This window comes from Mchenga conophoros, linkage group LG9 (assembly GCF_057382185.1).
Source record: "Mchenga conophoros isolate Kocher_MC1m ecotype Shallow Benthic linkage group LG9, M_conophoros_male_GT1.1, whole genome shotgun sequence".
NCBI lineage: Eukaryota > Metazoa > Chordata > Actinopteri > Cichliformes > Cichlidae > Mchenga > Mchenga conophoros.
The window spans coordinates 36,745,256-36,766,142 of record NC_140534.1 but is presented as its reverse complement, the minus strand read 5'-3'; the positions used below and the strand labels follow the sequence as shown (position 1 = coordinate 36,766,142).

The 20,887-nt window shown below is 44.9% G+C and overlaps 1 protein-coding gene across 4 annotated transcripts in view; it reads right to left on the bottom strand.

Moving 5' to 3' along the window:
• Positions 1 to 946: 946 nt before the first annotated feature.
• The window catches only part of sycp2l (synaptonemal complex protein 2-like), a 24,049-nt gene continuing 4,108 nt past the window's right edge, over positions 947 to 20,887 (bottom strand). Inside the window, exons 5-25 of one of the 4 annotated variants that reach the window (XM_085285725.1) lie at positions 20,619 to 20,643; positions 20,263 to 20,342; positions 19,900 to 19,988; positions 19,764 to 19,798; positions 19,275 to 19,417; positions 17,413 to 17,465; positions 17,282 to 17,327; positions 17,094 to 17,186; positions 15,995 to 16,067; positions 15,748 to 15,875; positions 12,437 to 12,557; positions 12,272 to 12,321; positions 12,138 to 12,204; positions 5,904 to 6,037; positions 5,780 to 5,813; positions 4,892 to 4,984; positions 4,656 to 4,828; positions 4,487 to 4,536; positions 1,917 to 2,016; positions 1,257 to 1,303; positions 947 to 1,123 (exon numbers count right to left, since the gene is read on the bottom strand). In XM_085285725.1, coding sequence (XP_085141851.1) covers positions 1,069 to 1,123; positions 1,257 to 1,303; positions 1,917 to 2,016; positions 4,487 to 4,536; positions 4,656 to 4,828; positions 4,892 to 4,984; positions 5,780 to 5,813; positions 5,904 to 6,037; positions 12,138 to 12,204; positions 12,272 to 12,321; positions 12,437 to 12,557; positions 15,748 to 15,875; positions 15,995 to 16,067; positions 17,094 to 17,186; positions 17,282 to 17,327; positions 17,413 to 17,465; positions 19,275 to 19,417; positions 19,764 to 19,798; positions 19,900 to 19,988; positions 20,263 to 20,342; positions 20,619 to 20,643 — 1,689 coding nt within the window. In that variant the 3' untranslated portion in view covers positions 947 to 1,068. Of the gene's footprint in view, positions 1,124 to 1,256; positions 1,304 to 1,916; positions 2,017 to 4,486; positions 4,582 to 4,655; positions 4,829 to 4,891; positions 4,985 to 5,779; positions 5,814 to 5,903; positions 6,038 to 12,137; positions 12,205 to 12,271; positions 12,322 to 12,436; positions 12,558 to 15,747; positions 15,876 to 15,994; positions 16,068 to 17,093; positions 17,187 to 17,281; positions 17,328 to 17,412; positions 17,466 to 19,274; positions 19,418 to 19,763; positions 19,799 to 19,899; positions 19,989 to 20,262; positions 20,343 to 20,618; positions 20,644 to 20,887 lie in introns of all 4 variants that reach the window. The other 3 variants (XM_085285723.1, XM_085285724.1, XM_085285727.1) reach the window with 3 other exon arrangements.

Sequence of the window (20,887 nt, the reverse complement as noted above, 5' to 3'; positions counted from 1 at the left end):
CGATGCGTTTCCTTTGTAACCTTACTGAAATAAATGAAGCTTTGGGAGATAACGTGACTGCAGTTTTTTCAGCAGCTCCTCGTACAAACACCTGAACTCCTTTTATTTCTTCAGCCATGCAGCGACATTAACATGTGGCTCACATGCAGTCAGTGTAATCTGAATCATAAATAAAGGTTTTTGTCCACAACCAACTGCAGCTGTTTTAAACACCAAACTGCAGAAAGCTCTGAATCTCTGGCTGATTACTCTGAGCTGCATGCGTGTGATACAGACCATAAACTGTTTAAGCAGCAGGGGCGCTGCTGCACAGGGACCAGTACACTCAGCGTTTCACCACCTGTGCAGGCTCAAGGAGCGCTTCTTTTTTTTTTTTTTTTTTTTTTTTTTTTTTAAACTGTGGGCATTATTCCCCTCATATTTATTGTGATTATTAAAATATTTTGTTTGCGTTTGTTCTTTGGAACAGACATCATTTCTCAAGTGCTCCACCAAGTTTGTCTCCACCTGGTGGATTGGTCAAGTCACTGCAGCCTTTCAAACTTTAACCATGGCAATGAGCTGTTACCACTAAAGACAATAAGAAATAAAATATAAACAAATAAATGTCAGCACGTATCGATTATTGTAACGCTCTCCTTTCTAGGCTACCAAAGAAAAGTTTTAGAGGTTTACAGATGGTGCAAGGCAGGCATGCTCTGTGGGGGTTTTTAAAGCTAAGTTGAAGACTCACTTGTTCATCCGATCCTACATGTCTTAATTCGCTGCCTTTAAAAAAAAAAAAAAAAAAAAGTTATTTTTAACTTGTGTTTTTAAACGTGTATTGCTGTGCATCACTTTTATTTATCTCTTTATTTTCAAAGAGGTGTACTTTGTCTGAAAGCACTTTATAAATAAAATCATCATCACTACTACAACAAATAAAAATGAACTCACTGACTTCTGCTCTTTGTTTTTATTTGTTGTCTTCAAATATATTTTGTCCGTATTCTGAGGAGAAACTTAAATACTAAACTTTGTGTTCTAACAAAAGAAACTGAAATGTGTCTCTCAAAGACATATGCTTCTTTACTGGCTGGCTGGATGCTCCACCCCCGCCTCGCCACCCTCCGAAGACTTCAACCTGAGGTGACAAAAAATGAATCCTGAAGATTTAAAGTCTGACAAGTTAAAACTAGTCTGGATCAGTTAAGTGTAAGATTTAAAACAAAACTCAAACTCGATCTTTCCGTGTGAACAGGTGGAATCAGACTGACCTCTGCTGTTGTTCAGCGCAGAAGGAGCTGAGTCGCTGCATCTCAGACTGGAAAAAACAATTTTTGGATCAGGTCTTAAAAATTCAACCTTTGGTTTGGAAGAAGCCACAACTTTTCATCAGCTTATGTTTTTCTTGGTTGTTCAGTGCATGTACTACAGACTCATATATTCCTCAAATACACCTCACTGTCATTAGTAGTAGAAGTAGAGATAAGTTTCTCGGGCCCTGCCCTGTTCCCCACCACCAGTCCTCATTTGGGCCACGGTCACTTTAAGTTGCAGTGAGTTGTCACCACATCACCATGAAATGCTTCCAAAGTGGACGTAGCTTTAGGCCTGCTTTGACAATCTCAATGAAGAGAGCACTACAGATGTGAAAGCAGATGATAGAGTGTCAAGAGAGCAACTTTCAGGAGTGGCAGAGAAATGTGTTTAGAGATAAAGTTAAAGAGGCGAGGCAGAGATGGTTTGGAGATGTGCAGAGGAAATATCTTAACTTTGGGGGTTAAGCTGAGGAGAAATGGAAGCTTATGCATAAATGCTAAACATTTTAAAATAAATTTTCAAACTACAACTTTGCAAATCAGAGGCCGTGATTTAGCACTCAAGTGTTTGAGCATGTACACAGACTGTAGTATTACTGCAGTCTGTTGTAGTACCTGGATCTGAGTGGTTAAGGAGTTCAGGTTTGTTGAGTTTTCTTCAAATTGCTTCACCTGATCAGACACACCCTTTTCCAGCCTTTGTAGCAGCAATAACCTGCAAACACACAAACACACAGCGCTGTTTAGTCTGCTGTAGCTGTTGTTCTTTCAGTCTGTATTATTCTGTTTTTCAATTCAACTTTATTTATACAGCGCCAAATGAGAACAGTTGCCTCAAGGTGCTTTATATTGTAAGGTAGACCCCACAATAATCCATACAGGGCAAAACCCAACAATCATATGAACCCCTATGAGCACTTTGGCAACAGTCGGAAGGAAAAACTCCCTTTTAACAGGAAGAAACATCCGGCAGAACCAGGCTCAGGGAGGGACGGGGCCATCTGCTATGATTGGTTAGGGTGAGAGAAGAAAAACAGGATAAAGACACGATGTGGAAGAGAGAGAGATTAATAACAAGTGTGATTCACCAGAGAGTCCTATTAACCCACGTCGAGTGAGTGAAAGGTGACTCGAAAGGAAAAACTCAATGCATTATGGAAATCCCCCAGAGGGGCCTGAAAACTGAAGGCTCTGCCTCCCATTCTACTTTTAAATACTCTAGGAACAACAAGTAGGCCTGCAGAGCGAGAGCGAAGTGCTCTAATAGGGTGATATGGTACTACAAGGTCATTAAGATGAGATGGGGCCTGATTATTTAAGACCTTGATTGTTAGGAGCAGGATTTTGAATTCTGGATTTAACAGGAAGCCAATGAAGGAAAGACAAAACAGGAGAAATATCATATCTCACAGTACAATAATATTGAACGGGTTGCATTGTTGTACATGTCATGTCATGTTTCTCAGGTCTTTGTCTGAATTTCTTATGAACATTACTTGTCATGTTCTCATGTTGTTGCTAAGGATTGTCTTATTGCACTGGAGTCACACTGGGTTAAATATTTACACTTGGGTTTTAAGGGGTATTTATTATTTTCTTCACTATTTTATTTACGGGTTGTACGGAAGCCCCAAACGCAATTTCATTGTTCTCTGACAATGACAATAAATAAATAAAATACTAAAATACTAAATATGCTCTCTCTTTCTAGTCCCTGTCAGGACTCTTGCTGCAGCATTTTGGATTAACTGAAGGCTTTTCAGTGAGTTTTTTGGACTTCCTGATAATAATGAATTACAGTCGTCCAGCCTGGAAGTAATAAATGCATGAACTAGTTTTTCAGCGTCACTCTGAGACAGGATATTTCTAACTTTAGAGATGTTGCACAAATGGAAGAAAGCAGTCTTACATATTTGTTTAATATGTGCATTGAAGGACATGTCCTGGTCAAAAATGACTCCAAGGTTCCTCACAGCGTTACTGGAGGCCAAGGTAATGCCATCCAGATTAAGAAACCATATTTCTAAGATTTTGAGGGCCGAGTACAATAACCTCAGTTTGATCTAAATTAAGAAGCAGAAAGTTAGCGGCCATCCAGGTCTTTATGTCTTTAAGACATTCCTGCAGTTTAACTCATTGGTGTGTGTTATCTGGCTTCATGGACAGATAGAGCTGGGTGTCATCTGCATAGCAGTGTAAATGTATGCTATGTCTTCTAATGATGCTGCCTAAGGGAAGCATGTATAATGTAAACAGAATTGGTCCTAGCACTGAACCCTGTGGAACTCCATAATTAACCTCAGTGTGTGTGAAGAGGACTCTCCATTTACATGTGCAAATTCGAGTCTATTAGATAGATATAAACCACTGCAGTGCAATACCTGTAATACCTTCTGTCATTATTCAATGTTATGAGTGTTTGTTCTTTATGTGTGACTCCTCCCACCAGACAATGGCTGTGGGTTTTTCCTTTTCTCTGTCTCTTAGGGATGGACACCTGGGTGTGCCTGCTGAGTTGTTTGGTGGAGTTGGTTCCTGTCCTGGGATTGGATAATTGGTTGATCACCCCCAGTACTTAACCTCCAGCTGAACATCTGTAGGACCAAGGAGCTGGTGGTGGACTTAAGGAGTCAGCACAGAGACTACAAGCCTATTATCATCAATGGAGGTCCAGTGGAGAGTGTGCAGTCCTTCAAGTACATCGGTGACCACATCTCCTCAGACTTGACATGGTCTGCCCACATTCAGGTCCAGACCAAAACAAAAAAACAAAAAACTAGGCAGCACATGTATCATCTCCGACAACTGAGGAAGTTCAGTTTCTCTCCAGGGATCCTCAGGACTTCCTAAACAATTAAATTGGCTACAGAAAAACACCATTGTGTGTTGTAACAGGAACAGAAAGTGATATTCTACCATAGAGGGAGTGAACACCCGGTGACAGCCTGCCTAAGCTTGTTCAGATTTTTATAATATTATAGTTTTAGTTGTAAAATCAGTTGCTCTGCTAGCAGTACAGCTGTGCATGTTTATGAACATGCTCATAGCTCGATAGATGAACCCCTGAGTTGTCTAATCAAGTAGAAAACTAACTTCTTGTGAGTGATGATGTAAAAATAAGAAGTCAAAAGAGATCCTGGGTATGGAGAAGTGGATTCTGGGGAAAGGGATGGTGTATGCTGTACCTGTGTTGATGTAGAGCCATGAGCAGGGCGGACACATGTTGTTGTTGCTCCTTTAGCGAAAGAAGAATTTCAGTTTCAACTTTTTGCCAGTGGCCCTGAAATTTGAGTTACTGATTATCTAATCACAGCCAATAATAAAACCAATAATCAATAAGATGTGGTTACTGACAGTGAAGTGTTCCTCCAGCTGTGCTCTGAAGGTTTTGATGGAAGCTGTGATACCATACATCAGGTCTGACTCTGTCACTGCTCTCAGCTCACAAGTCTCACTGTCCACAGGTGGTCCCGCCTCCTCTGTTAACAGCCCCGGCTCTTCAGGTGAGCGGTCTATAACCAGGTGAGCTGGAGCAAGATTATCAATCATTTTAACTTCAGGCAAACTGTGTGAAAAGTATAAGAATTTACCTGTCGACAGTGGTTTAGATCCTTCTCCCTCTTGTTGAAACGCTGCCCTTCTCTTGTGGACCAACTCACCCTCAGTTTGATCTGACAGGTAACCTAAATACAGGAACAGGTAACAGGTAACCTAAATAGATAAATGTATAAAACCCTTTATACACTGAACAAAAATATAAACGCAACACTTTTGTTTTTGCTCCCATTCCCCATGGGATGGACGTAGAGACCTAAAATTCATTCCAGATACACAATATAACCATCCCTCCCAAACAGTGGTCACAAATCAGTCCAAATGTGTGGTAGTGGGCACATCTGCTATATTGAGATAATCCATCCCACCTCACAGGTGTGCCACATCAGGATGCTGATCTGACATCATGAGTAGTGCACAGGTGTACCTCAGACTGCCCACAACAAAAGGCCACCCTGGAATGTGCAGGTCTGTGCACTACTCATGATGTCAGATCAGCATCCTGATGTGGCACACCTGTGAGGTAGGATGGATTATCTCAATATAGCAGATGTGCCCACTACCACACATTTGGACTGATTTGTGACCACTGTTTGGGAGGGATGGTTATATTGTGTATCTGGAATGAATTTTAGGTCTCTACGTCCATCCCATGGGGAATGGGAGCAAAAACAAAAGTGTTGCGTTTATATTTTTGTTCAGTGTATAAAAAGAGTCTTCAGGTTGTGAGTAAAAAAAAAGAAAGAAAAAAAAAAGAAATTATCAGCTAAAATGAGTCATGTGGGTTTGGTCATTCTTTTTGCTGTCAGTGTTTTTCTGTTACATTTCTCACAGGTCTGCAAAAACAAATGATTAAAAAGGTGTTTCAGATGTCATGAAAGTCAGTTTGGAAGTGACAAATGTGGAGGCTGAGAAGAGCACACCTGAGTCTGGAGCTTTTCTTTTCCTGAACACTTCCTGCAGGAAGAAACAGGAAACTGATAAAAACAAAACAAAAAAACCAAGAAGGAACAATGGATCTGAAAAGAACTATCAAAGGACATGAACCTGCTCCAAAGGGAAGCTGCTTTCTTCAAAGTCCTGGGAGACCTGTAGCTCCACCCCTTTAGGGTCATCTGACACCGGTTCTATTGCATCTGGCAGGTGAGTTTCAACAGTGACGTCGCTGACAGTATGAAAACCTGAAACAGAAAACAAAAAACAGACCTGTAGAGGACAGGAGATCATTACAGTTCTTCCTGTTCAGAGAGGTTCATTTATTTTCCTATAGATGGGACTGGCCTTTAGCAAAGCACAATATTATCCACAGTTAAGCCTATTCAAATGGCAGCCCACGGGCCACATGCAGCCCAGAAGCAACCTGTGAGTGGCCCCGTCTGTGGTCGTGGAAGAAACGCAAAAAAAAATTTAAAAAAATTAAAAAATTGAAATTCCTACAGCATAGTGTAGACTGAATGAAACACTCCTAGTAGCCTAGCAATATTTAACCCACAATGCACTGTGACGTAAACATATTAAATAATCATCGTAATATAGGATGCGACAACAGCATGTCTTTCTCAGTCCAAACGCGTAAAATTGACAATGAAAACCTTTCGGTTTAACCCTGCCTGGACTGACAAGTACTTAATCATTTTACCGCCAAATCCAAACACCAAACCTATGTGTTTAATTTGCCGTGAGTGTGTGAAGGCAACACAATGATAAACACCAGACTTCCTATACAAACTTTCCAGAGCGATCGAAGGAGAGGGCTGCAAAAGCACAGTTTAATTGCGAGTTTAACTGCATCTTACAACCGGAGTTGCACTACGATGATGAGGGTCCTGCACAGCCCAAGAGACATGCAGCAGCTTCCCTTCATGTTTGCTGGATCTTGGTGAAAAAGAAAAGGCCTTTCACAGATTCTGAAACAGTGAAATACTGCATGCTGGCCGTGAAAAAATTAAAGTGAGTGTGACATCTGCTATTAAAAACCTGTCACACAGTTCAAATATTCATAGAGTTGAAGTTCTGGCATCAGACGAGTTCGAAGTGCTGTTAGATGACCTGAAGAAAACTGATGCCTATAGCAGGAGATGGGTTCACAGACAGAACTGATAATGCACAGTTGTGCATATATGTCCGTTTTTTTGATGGCATATTGCTAGGCTTACTACCACTAAAGGGACATACAGCTGGCGAAACAATGCTTGAGAAGATTTCAGCTTTTTTTGAGGAAAGTGGTCTGGATTTGAAACTTGTCTGTATACTTGTGACGGAGGAGGCTCCATCCATGGCAGGAGAAGTGAGTGCTTTGGCAGCACGGTGGTTGGCTGTTGAACAAGATGGCGCGGCCACGTCCAGACGCCTTCCTGACCGCTCCGACTATCCACTTTTCTTGTTTTTTACCTATTTTTTGCTCTGGTTTACATCCCAAAATCCTCTAGTCTTATAGTATACGACAGCGGATCACTTGTAAACATCGGTGCCAAGGTTGCACATCTAATCTTGGCCACTTTTAAACCTGACCCTTCCTGGCCGCCAGAGATTCTACGCGGCGCGGAGAACAACAAAGGACGGGCCGCTCATCCGAGGCACAGAACAAAGAAGCGCCGGGGAAAACGCGCTGGTATTAGGAACAGACTGAGACAGCAGGCGCATCGCGCACCACTGCCCAGTATCCTACTGGCCAATGTACAATCCATGGAGAACAAGCTCGATGACCTAAGAGCAAGGGTCACCTTCCAACGTGACATGAGGGACTGCAACATTCTGTGCTTCACGGAGACATGGCTGACCCCCACCATGCCGGACCAGGCCGTAACTCCGTCGGATTCATTCTTTGTGCTCCGCGCGGACAGAACGGCAGAGTCGAACAAAACCAAAGGTGGGGGAGTGTGTTTCATGATAAACAGAAAGTGGTGTGATGCCATGAGCATTTCTACTCTCTCCAGCGGCTGCTCGCCACATCTGGAGTCCCTGAGCATTAAGTGCCGCCCTTTCTATCTGCCCCGTGAGTTCACCTCGGTCATCGCCACGGCGGTCTACATCCCACCCCAAGCGGACACAGGTATGGCTTTGTCCGAATTACATGATGTGCTGAGCTCGCTTCAAAACAAGGACCCGGGCGCAGCAGGAGACTTTAACAAAGCGAACCTCAGACAAGTCATGCCAAACTTTTACCAGTATGTCTCGTGTCCAACGAGAGGGGATCGGATTTTGGATCACTGCTACACGCCATACAAGCAGCTATACAAGCAGCTACAAAGCTGTCTCACACCCGGCTTTTGGGAAGTCTGACCACAACGCCATCTTCCTCATTCCCCAGTATAAACAAAGCATACAGAGGGAAGACGTGACCAAGAGGGAGGTAAAACGGTGGACTGCCCAATCAGAAGCTACGCTACAGGACGCACTCAACGACGTCGACTGGGACATGTTCAGAGCATGCGCAGTCGACATCAACGAGTTTACGGAAGTAGCAGTATGCTTCGTCAATATGCTAGCGGAGGAGATTATCCCCACTGCGAGAGTCACCACATTCCCAAACCAGAAACCGTGGATGGACAGATCGATCCGCACTGCAGTAAACGCCAGGACCGCCTCCTACAACGCGGGTCTCGCCACTGGCGATATGAGCGCCTACAAAGCGGCCTCATACGGCGTGCGGCGCGCGGTGAGAGATGCCAAACGCCGGTACCGGGAACGTGTGGAGTCCCGCTTCCACCAGGGCGACACACTGAGTATGTGGCACAGACTACGCACCATTACGGACTACAAAGCCAGGGACCCTGCGCCGATCAACGCCGACTCTGCATTCACCAACGAGCTGAATCGGTTCTACGCCCGTTTCGAGGTTAGCCAGGCGGCTAATGCTATCTACCGCCTGACTACCGAGGACAGTGACGTCATCAGCGAGAGACCGGTGACCAGCATCGCAGAGCATGACGTCCGAGCGGCACTGAGGAGAGTGAACACAAGGAAAGCGGCGGGGCCAGACGGCATCACCGGCTGTCTGCTGTGCTGACCAGCTAGCAGGTGTGTTCACTTACATCTTCAACGAGTCCCTGGCGAAGTCTGTGGTCCCCACATGTTTCAAAAGATCCACCATCATCCCTGTGCCCAAGAACAGCAAACCCTCATCCCTGAACGATTACCGGCCAGTTGCACTGACCTCTGTAGTAATGAAGGTGTTTGAGAGGCTGCTGAAGAACATCATCTCCTCCTCCATCCCAGACACCACAGATCCGCTGCAGTTCGCCTACAGATCCAACAGATCCACAGAGGATGCCATCGCCCACGTCCTACACACCACTCTCAGCCACGTGGACAAGAAACAGGGTAACTATGTGCGAATGCTGTTTGTTGATTACAGTTCAGCGTTTAACACAATAGTGCCCTGCAGACTGTTCACAAAGCTGAGGGATCTGGGACTTAACAGCAGTCTGTGTGCATGGGTGTTGGACTTCCTCACTGGCAGAACTCAGGTGGTGAGGGTGGGCAGGTGCTTCTCCAACAGCATCACCATCAACACAGGAGCACCTCAGGGATGTGTCCTCTCGCCACTGCTCTACTCCCTCTACACTTCAGACTGTGTGGCCACCCATGGCTCCAACACCATTGTGAAGTTTGCTGACGACACAGTGGTGTTGGGTGCCATCTCCAACAACGATGAGGCGGCCTACATGGATGAAGTGAAGAATCTGGCATCGTGGTGCCAGGACAACCACCTCCAGCTGAACGTCAGCAAGACCAAGGAGCTGGTGGTGGACTTCAGAAGGGGTCAGCACAGAGACTACAAGCCCATCATCATCAATGGCGCTCCAGTGGAGAGGGTGCAGTCCTTCAAGTATCTTGGTGTCCACATCTCCTCAGACCTGACATGGGCTGCCCACATTCAGGTCCAGACCAAAAAGGCTAGGCAGCGCCTGTATCACCTACGACAACTGAGGAAGTTCAGGGTCTCTCCAAAGATTCTCAGGATTTTCTATACAGGCGCTGTGGAGAGCATCCTCACACAGAACATGACATCGTGGTTTGGGAACAGCTGTGTGAAGGACCAAAAAGCTCTCCAGAGAGTGATCCGTACAGCAGAACGCTGCTGCAGGATTGCTCTCCCCCCGCTTCAGGACACCTACACCAGGAGATGCCGGACTAGAGCAGCGCAGATACTGAAGGACCCGTCCCATCCTGGCAACAAACTGTTCCAACTTCTGCAATCTGGTAGAAGGTTCCGCATCATCCGGGCAAGGACAGAGAGACTCAAGAGGAGCTTCTATCCCCAAACCATCCGTGCCCTAAACACACACACCCGCCCTCTCACATCATCTATAATTGACTGAGTCAGGACTCTTCCAGACACTAAACCAAGGCACAATGTACATTTCAATTCCTTTAACTTTAATATGTTTATATTGTCTATCCTGTAAAATAGTCAGATGTCTATTCATATTAATGTACAGAATTCACCTGCTTGCTGCTACTGCACATTCACCCAGTGTATATACTATATACACACACTATATATATTCAAATCAAATCAAATCACTTTTATTGTCACATCACATGTGCAGGTACATTGGTACAGCACATGTGAGTGAAATTCTTGTGTGCGAGCTTCACAAGCAACAGAGTTGTGCAAATACAATAATGTAAACAAGCAAAATACAAGAATGGCTACATCTGAAACTAATAAATATATGTACAATATATAATAGTATATGCATTTCTGGATGTGTATACTAAATATTTTTGTGTGTGTGTGTGTGTGTGTGTGTGTGTGTGTGTGTGTGTGTGTGTGTGTGTGTGTGTGTGTGTGTGTGTGTACACACATATTTTACAAATTAAATAGAGTAAACAATAAATAAAATATATAAAATAAAATATACAGAGTGTAGACATGTGCAAAACAGTGGCGTTACTGTACAGTATGGAGTGCATAATGTTAAAGTTCCAGTAGTGAAGCTGAGGTGTCTATGACGTGTTCAGCAGTCTGATGGCCTGGTGGAAGAAGCTGTCTCTCAGTCTGCTGGTACGGGACCGGATGCTGCAGAACCTCCTTCCTGATGGAAGTAGTCTGAACAGTTTATGGCTGGGGTGACTGGAGTCCTTGATGATCCTCCCCGCTTTCCTCAGGCACCGCTTCCTGTAGATGTCTTGGAGGGAGGGAAGCTCACCTCCAATTATCCGTTCAGAGCACCGCACTACTCGCTGGAGAGCTTTGCGGTTGTAGGCGGTGCTGTTGCCATACCAGGTGGTGATGCATCCAGTGAGGATGCTCTCAATGGCACAGTGATAGAAGGTCCTGAGGATGCGGGGGCTCATGCCGAATCTTTTCAGTCTCCTGAGAAAGAAGAGGCGCTGCTGCGCCTTCTTCACTGTTTTGTTTGTGTGTACTGACCACGTAAGATCCTCAGCCAGATGTACACCAAGGAACCGGAAGCTGCTCACTCTCTCCACAGCAGCGCCGTTGATGGTGATGGGGGTGTGTACTTCTCTGCACCTCCGGAAGTCCACTATCAACTCCTTTTTTGCACATGTCGAGGAGCGTGTCAGGCTACATTTCACTGTGTGTTATACTTGTATAACTATGCATGTGACAAATAAAGAACCTTGAACCTTGCACTGCATTGTTCATCAGACTGTGTTGTACACAAAACTAAGTGCGGAGCTCAAAACCACAATGGACAGCGTCATGGCTGCAGTTTATTTTATTCGCTCAACATCAAGCCTCCAGCACTGCTTATTCCGCATGCTGCTCGCAGAAAAGTCTGCTGAGCACCATAACCTGCTGTTGCACAACGATGCCAGGTGGCTGTCCAAAGCCAGGGCACTGGAGCATTTCTGTGATGTCAAAGAGGAGATCACAGCAGGCAAAAAAAAAAAAGCAGAAACTGCAGATGTGACCATTGTCCTTTAAAATATGTCTGTTTCAGCAAAATATTTATTTTGAAAGGGAATTTTCAAAATGTTTTGTTTTTTTATTTCAAATGTGCAAAGAGTTTAGTTAGAGCTCCCCTTTTTAATGGCCCTTTTTTGTGAGCGGTCACCAGATTCACAGGGAAAAAAAAAGAATAAACATTACTTGTTTTTCACTTGTGTGGGTTTGAAATGGATCATGATCTGCTGCTTACTGACTGCAACAAAAGATCAGTTCCTCGGTTTCAAAATCTTTCCCAACGATTGAGTTGAATAGCCGTGATTCACAGTGATAAACCACTGAGACGTTCATTTGTTTAGATCTTTACAGTAACTCTAAACTTCGAAATAACCCGGGGCTTAAAGAAGAAGCTAACTTACTGTGACATCCAGACGTCGTGTGTCTGATTTGATCAAACAGGACCTCCGCTGCACTTCTGGCTGCAGGCTAAAAGCAGAACCCTGAAGGTTAGACATCAGAAACAAACTGTTTATTTGTTGGCGATTGTTGTTACCTTGGATACAGTGGAGTCGTCTTCACTGCTCGGAGACGACAGAGGTAAAACTATGGAAGGAGAAAGGTTAGTTAATTTGTAACGATAACACAATGAAAGCCATCTCCCTCTGATGATGGTGCGGTGATAACAATTATGTACAAGTTCAATGAAGATGTGACTCACTCTTAAGCTGGCTCTTACTTGGCGCCTTCTTATGGCCATACGCTCGTCTGCCATGTTTGTTTGTAGTCGAGGCCTGGGCTGTACCGCCTGGATCTTTGACATGTGGGGTATTCTGCACTTTCTGTCAGAGTGGGACATCATCAACATGAAATAGACAGACTAATATTAACTCCACACAGGAAATTTACTTGTTACATCAAGAGACCAGAAGACAAAATAATAATAATAATAATGATAATAATAATAATAATAATAATAATAATGATAGATTGGATTTATATAGCGCTTTTCAAGGCACCCAAAGCGCTTTACAATACCACTATTCATTCACTCTCACATTCATACACTGGTGGAGGCAAGCTACAGTTGTAGCCACAGCTGCCCTGGGGCAGACTGACAGAAGCCAGGCTGCCATATCGCGCCATCGGCCCCTCTGGCCAACACCAGTAGGCAGTAGGGTAAAGTGTCTTGCCCAAGGACACAACGACCAGGACCTCACTAGAGCCCAGGGATCGAACCGGTGACCTTCCGGTTACAGATGCGATTCCCAACCCCCTGAGCCATGGTCGCCCCCGAAAATAAATTCGTGATTACTAGAAAAACTTAATAGAACAAACAGTGTGCAATAAAGCTAAACACTATAATACTTACAAATGGATGCTATTTACAGTAAATAAAGTCTGAATATTTTTGCAGACAGCTATCACAGCTGTGTACTGCAGTCTGCTGTGGGGATGAAGGGCCTACGACCCTGCTCCTACACCGTGACTAACAGCCCACTGCTGAAGGAGCTGTTCAGGGCCTCCACAGTCTCATGCAGGGGGTGACCAGTGTTGTCCATAATGAACAAGGCCCAGCATCTCTATGGGGTCTGGAGGACTGTCCAGGATAGAGCTTGCCTTCTTCACCTATTAATCTGTTGCTCTCCATCTCTCCCTTGCCTCCCCAGCAGACAACTGCATAAAAGATAGCTGAAGCCATCACAGTGTAATAAACACTCTTCACTAATATCCTGCACATGCCTGTCCAGCACATGGAGCCCACTTTAAAACAGCTTGTACAGTGCGTGAGCGTTGTGTGTCCAGTTTATTGTTAAGGTGAAGTACCCAGGGATCTTTACCTGTCCCAACCCTGATGTCCAAACAGGTTTGAACAGACACTCCACTCCCCCAGCCCAATCATCTCTTTTGCAAACCCCCGCGTCTTCGACAAATGTCAGCTTTTGTTCCCATGATTTCACACCTCTCAGCCCTCACCTACTCTTCTGCTACACAAGACTCCATCTCACAGCGCCCCTCCTCCACCACCATCCTGTCCCTGTCAGTACTTCAGGCGAGGAATGGCTCAAGGTCAAGGTGAGAAAGGCTGCAGGTCTGGATGGCATCAGCTCCAGGCTCCTGAGGAGCTGTGCAGACCAATTGTGTGGCATCCTGGCATACATGTTCAGCACGAGCAGGGGAAGCTCCACAGCTGTGGAGTGGTACTAGTACTGAAGACCACACATCCTGGATGGACCTCAACAGCTGATGAAGACCCTTGAGAGGTTGGTACTCAAACATCTTCGCCCTCTGACGTCTTAATTGGATCTGCTGCAGTTGGCCTACGACCCTAGCACTGGGCTAGATGATGCCAACATCTACCTCCTGCACCAAGCTCTGACTCACTGGAGTCTGCAAGCAGTGTGGGGATCATTTTCTTTAATTTCTCAAGTTCTTTTGGGGGGGGGGGGGGGGTGTTTTTGTTTTGTTTTATTATTCATCTTCTCTAGTGGTTGTTATGCTGGATGCTGGTTATGCAGGTTAGATTGGTAAAACAAAAGGAATGCAGAGAAATAGAAATAAAAGAAAAGGGTGAAGTAAACAGAGTTCTCTAACAAAGCTCACTCATATGATACACAGCACCTAAAGACAAAACAGAGGGGGCACACAAACAAATATACAGCTTGTGTGTGTGTGTGTGTGTGTGTGTGTGTGTGTGTAGTGATTTAAAAATCATTGTGAGGCTGCAATCAAGAAACCCTTCTGAGACCCAGCAACCAGACCAATCCTCTACCCTTAATAACAAAGGGATGTAGATGCAGCGAGCCCTAGATCCAGGCCTGTCCACCTACACCTTCTGAAGCGTGGATGGGCAGGTGGCCCCGTGCTCTGCAGTGATCCCGGGTGCAGTGTACTCGCCCCCACCAAGATGTTGGGGACTCCCTGGAAAGAGAGAGGTTCAGTAAGCACCGCCAGTTCTCACACCCTGCCACAGGGCAAGAAAGAACGGACCAGTGTTGAGTGCAGCACCAAACTGGAGGCCAGCACCCTTCCTCCCCACCACAGTGAGTACTCCAGCTCAACCTCTCAAAGCACCAGCACATCACTCAACCGACAGTGAAGACAGAAGAACAAGACAAACTAGCCTGAATTGGAGACAAGCCACAGCACCAGCTCCCCCAAGCCATCTAAACTGCTCCCTCTCCTGAACATGTGAGGACGACAACAGACCCCCCACACTGACACCAGTGAACATTCAGGGAACGGACCTGTACCTGGGTGTTCACCTGAACAATAAACTGGACTGGAGTCCCAACACTGACGTTATTTACAGTATGGGTCAGAGCAGACTCCACCTGCTGAGGACAACAAGATCTTTTCAGGAGCATACCCTGCACTCCAAGACCTCTGTTGTGGCCTCGGCCATCATCTATGGTGTTGTCTGTTGGAACAGCAGCTTCTCTACAGCTGAGAGGAAGCAGTTGGATAAGCTCCATACGAGGCCAGCTCTGTCCAAGGATGCCCCCAGTGCAGGTAGTAGGAGACAGAAGAACTCCAATGTCTCCCAACCCGTGCATGAAGCTGTTGCAGAACTGGAGAGCCCCTTCAGTGACAGACTGCCGCATCCACAGTACACAAAGAAGCGTTATGGCAGGTCCTTCCTCCCAGCAGCTGTTAGACTTTTATAACCATTGATGCAGCTTCTCATAACACCGAGAAATCAAACAAAAAATAAAACCATGGCTCAGGTACAAATTCAAGTCTGAAGAGAGACCGGTTATCAGAAGAGAAGCACTGACAGATTTAAACTACTTGTGTCACCTGTCTAAGACACGCAGACTGCAGATCTGATGATACAATTACAAATATTGATCCTTGACCAGCAGTCATCAAAACCTTTTTGTTCAAACATGGTAGGGGTTTTTGTTTTGTTTGTTTTTTTTACAGGAAAAACTGATTAGAAGTCCAATAACAGAACAGTCATCACTGTCTTTGCGAGTTGGCGAGACAGAGCGGCAGGCTGACAGGACAGGTGGTGAGACAAACCATTACCATGAACACTCTCCCAGCTGCCTCTTCCAGTTCTTTGTGGTGTTTGGAGTTGAAGGTCAGCTCCACTGTCTGGCCTCTGACATTGTGGTGCATGATGGGATTGTTCAGCCAGAAACTGAGGACCGTCTCTTCCCCAGGGCATCATGGGAAAAACAGAATTGTCCAATTCATGCTCTGGTCCTACTTATACATGATCTAACATACCTGAATGCTTCAACATGCTGGATTTTAGGGTTAAAGTTCTGACCATTCTGTTTGACCTGCAGACTGTAATGATCCACCTCCTCCTTCGGCACATGAATGGATCCCCACAGGAAACCCTGAACAAAAACATAACCAGAACACAGCAGGAGAAAAATGTGAATATGCAGCCAAGCTCAGTGTCCAACTAAAACTTCAAGGCAGTTGTTCCCTTTGGTGCTTTTAAACAAAACCTTATTGCATTATTTGACACAACATTTTATTTGAGGGTGCCTTTCAGAAACCCAAGGTCACCTTACAAAGCAAAAAAATGAAAGGGGCAATAATTATAAAACAAGTTATCCATCCATCCACTTCTCTTTTTCAGAGTTGTGGGGGGCGCTGGAGCCTATCCCAGCTGTCATAGGGCAATAGGCGGGGTACACCCTGGACAGGTCGCCAGTCTGTCGCAGGGCTAACACACACAGACATCCATTCACACTCACATTCACTCCCACATTCATACCTATGGACAATTTAGTTTAATCAATTAACCTATCCCCACAAACTGCATGTCTTTGGACGGTGGAAGGAAGCCGGAGTACCTGGGAGAACATGCAAACTACACACAGAAAGACCCCGGCCTGATGGTGAAATTGAACTCAGGACCTTCTTGGTGTGCAGCAACAGTGCTAACCAGTGTGCTGCCCATAAAATAAGTTAAAATTGCAAAACAGAACTTGACAACAGATAAAAATCAGCAAAAAAGTGAATAAGCCAGTTTGAACAGATGGGTTTTGAACTGTGACTTAAATATAGGAAGAGAGTCTACATTTCTTATGGCTGGAGGAACAGAGATCCAGAACCGAGGAGCAGAGCAACTGAAGGCTCCCCATAGTGGTAAGACGAGGAGAAGGAACAACTTGAATGGCAGACGAGGATCTGAGAGGCGGGAAACAGTGTTGGAATGAAGTAGATCACAGAGATAAGGAGCAGATTTATGGATACACTTCCAAGTGAGAAGTAAGATTTTAGAGTTTATCCTGGCTTCTATTGGCAACCAGTGAAGCTGCCGAAGAATTGAATACAGCTTATCAAGCAAGCCCCCCCAAAACAACCTAAAGTCTGTCAGTTCTACAGTAAAACTTCATAGTATGGAGTACTACCTGAGGCTCATCAATGAAGAAGCTGACACATCCTGAGCCCGTGTTAAAGTCTATCCAGAACTCATCTAGTTTCTCATCTTTTGGACGAAAGAGCTGCACAAGAAAACATACAGAGTCTGAATACAAATGCCAAAAAAAATTACGTCCTTTTTAAAAAAAATTTATTTTTCAAAGGGTGAAAAATGTACCTGAGTGGAACTGAGAAAGGCACGGAGGCAGGGAATAGTGTAGACGCTGAGAGACAGAACACAGGTAACTACTGTGATCAGAGTTCTCCGATTTACTTTATATTAATAAATATTTAAATATGGTTCATCACCTCCCCTGGTTTCCATGGTAGCAGTTGACAAAATTCAAGAATCGTCTGCAGTCCTGCACAGTGAGACAGATGGCTGACTTACTTCATAAAAAAAATTAAAAACCTGTATAAAGACAGTTAAGCCAGTTTCCCAGATATGCGGTTCAGTTGGCGTCATCGATCCACGACGTGATGAGACCCTGTTGGTTTATCCCAACCTCACCTGTGGTCACAAGCCGTGGCATGGACTAAAAGACACAGAAAATAGCTTCCTCTGGCTCTTCCTTGAGATGGGGTGAGGACTTTGGTCATTTAGGAGGGGTAGAACTGCTGCTGCTCCACATCAAAAGTGACATCTCCTCGGTGAGGTATTGCAGGAATGGAGGTCCAGGCTAGACCCAGGACATGCTGGTTAGATTAGAGCAATTGGCTGTCTGGTTGGGTTTTTATTGAAATTATTTTCTAGACTCCACCTCTCTGGGAACATCTTAGGCTCTCCGAGGAATGGAGGCCCATCTCACCTCACCACACTCCCTGCCAGTGGCTGATGCCCTCAGACGTTGGTGTGTTTGTGGTTCTTGGTGTCTGGGGCCGAGAGCTCATGTATGTACCGATTCATGGCCGATTGGCGGGCCCTGGCGCCTGTGGCCCAGGTGGGCCTCTTCCGGGGGATAGGGTGCCCTCAGGCCTGTGGGCATGGGGCTCGGTCCTCTCTGGCACAGCTGGCTGCCGGCAAAGCATGCGGGCACGTCACAGCAACCCCCTCTGGCCTTTGCTCCGTGGCTGCTGGGTGACCTCTCGTTTGGGGCTCTCCTCAGCTCTTCCCAGGAGGGTGGCACGGTTGCCCCCCTGGTGGTCCTCCTTGGGTTCTTGTACTCTGGGACCTGGATCTCCTCCATACCTGCTATATGCCCTGGGGGACGGGGCTATGGCTCCCCACACTCCCTAGCAGACCATTACATGGAGAAACCTTTTGAATACAAGTGTGCTGATCCACACAGGTGTGCACACAGACACAAACTACACCTTTCTTGGCTGCTGCCTCAAAGCACATTGTGCACTGTTGAGCTTGCGAACTGCACAATAACATGTAATATTTAGTATCTACTGTTAGCTAGTTTATTGTGATGGTGCTGTATTTATTATGTTGCTCTTTTTTGTTTGTTTTTTAATTATAATAAAAGGTTTACCAATTGGACCAATATGGCAAGGCCATGATGATCCAATTGGTAAACTAAATCCGCTTGGCATCTTTTTTGGCCTTCAGACATCAATTCTGATGCCTAAGATCCAAACGGGACAGGCAAAAAAGACAAACAAACAAAAAAACAAAACAGAAAATAAATTATTTTCTACTGTGGCCAAAATGACCTTGGTTCACTTTAGTCAGTTCAGTTTTATTTGTATAGGACCAAATAACAACAGTTGCCTTAAGGTGTTTTATCAAATGACTCTTGCACAAATAATGTTTATGTGAAACACGGAAAACAGTGATGCCAGAATGATAGCTGGCTAATAAGCTGTTACATTAATGCTGCATGTTTAGCCTAAAAGCTTCAAGTTATATTAGAGAAGATTGTTGTTTGTTTGTTTTTTTAATATACAAATTGTCAGAAAAAAAAACATTTTTTTTCCCTTCAAGATCACATTAATGAAATACTAATAATGCTTTGTGGATGTACTTGTTTTTAGGGTATGAATCCAGTCCAATCTTGTGGCTGACCCGAGGTAGACTTGGAGAAAATTTAAAGATTCACTTTGATTACTCAGAAGGTTCAATACAGGCTTTACAACCTGAACTGTGTGTGTTGTGTTCATCACACTGTGGAATTTAAACAGAAAGCTTGGAAATGACATACAGAGTGAGACAGCTGAGAACTCACCGACTCAAAATCAGCATCTCTGATGTCACAGAAAGCCATGCTGATGTCAGGGATGGAGAACCACTGACTGGCTTTCTGCATGCGGTCTCTGCGTGGAGTCATGCGACACAGAGCTTCTGACAGGCTGACCTGCAGCTCATAGTCTGAAACGGAGAACTACAAACGTGGCTGTCTGTAATAACACTTTTATTCTAGGCCCTTTCCTGTTTACGGGCTTCCTGTCTAACATAGAGGTGACAAACATGACGCTTCTATATATTCACTGCTAACAGCACTGAGGGGACGGTGTGCTCAGGTGTTCCAAGTGCAGAGTCAAGACTCGGCTCTAAACTCTTCTGTTCACACTCATGAGACTTCCTCAGGACATCGTTTAACCACAGCGATTCTAAATATCCGTAAAGCATTATGACAGGTGAAGAGAAAACAATCCCAATAAAGAAAACAAGAATCGCTCATGTTGAATATTCGGTGCGATTTGCTGTAACTCACCTCCAACTGTCAGAACTGCTGCAGCCACCTGGGGTCTGTCAGACAGGCAATCAAGCAGATAGTACTGAATTTAGATGGGTATACATGTGCTGGTTAGAAACATTTCAATGTAAAAATCTCAGTGTGCACTACAGACAGCATTTGGTTTTGATTCTGGTCATTCTGGATCAGTCGCCTCTGTTCTCGGCTCAGAGACTCCAGCACGCTGTTGAAAGTCCTGATGGCCTGAAACAAGAGAAATTACACTGAGGTCAGTCATCCAGATCACGGTGATCTAAGGAGCGTGGAAAGAAAAGCCACTGGAGTTCTTTGAGTTTCTTTGAGAAACTTAACTGCTCCTTTGGTTCATCCGCTTCTCTTTCCACGCTCCTTAGATTGCCTCTGTATTGTCCAAATACTATGTGACCCAGCTGTTCTTTAGAGTCAGAGCAAAGCTGTGTACAAAAACACATCACAGCCCAGCACAGACAATGAAAAGCACACTGTGTGAGTGCATTACCTCCAGTCTCAATGGGAAGTGAACTTCTGTTTCCAGAGTCAGATGAACCAACTGCAGAAGAACTACTGACAGCTGACTCACTGAGAAACGGACAGGTAGTAGATGACAGGACGGACAGGTGAGACTCATGCTTCGGTGGGAAATCTACATCATAACTTACACTGCCACCAGAAACTCATTTGATCCCTACACTGTAACCTTCCAAGAAATGTACCTACATGTCACTGAACTACCTGGAAGGTTGTGGTTTAGGGATGAAAGGAGCTGCCAGTTAACGAAGCTAGGACATCATCATCTCCAGCAGAAGTCTAAATGAAGCCTAACACATGAAGATCAAAGCAAAGACAGAAACCAACCTGGAAGAGAAGCTTGGCCAAGCAGCTGAAACGAGACGATAGAGAGTGTATTTAATGAGCCTGGTTCATCTCCCAGCAAACAGCAACTCTTACATCCTATGTTACACTGAATTAATGTGGAAAAGATTTTAATGACGGTTTCACTCCATCAGCAAAGTGTTTAGCATTGACCCAGTTATAAAATCGATCAAATTAACTGCATTAATCAGACATCTGCAGCCAGAGCCTGTAGCGAGCACAAAGTTGTACAAAACAAATGTTTGGGGTTT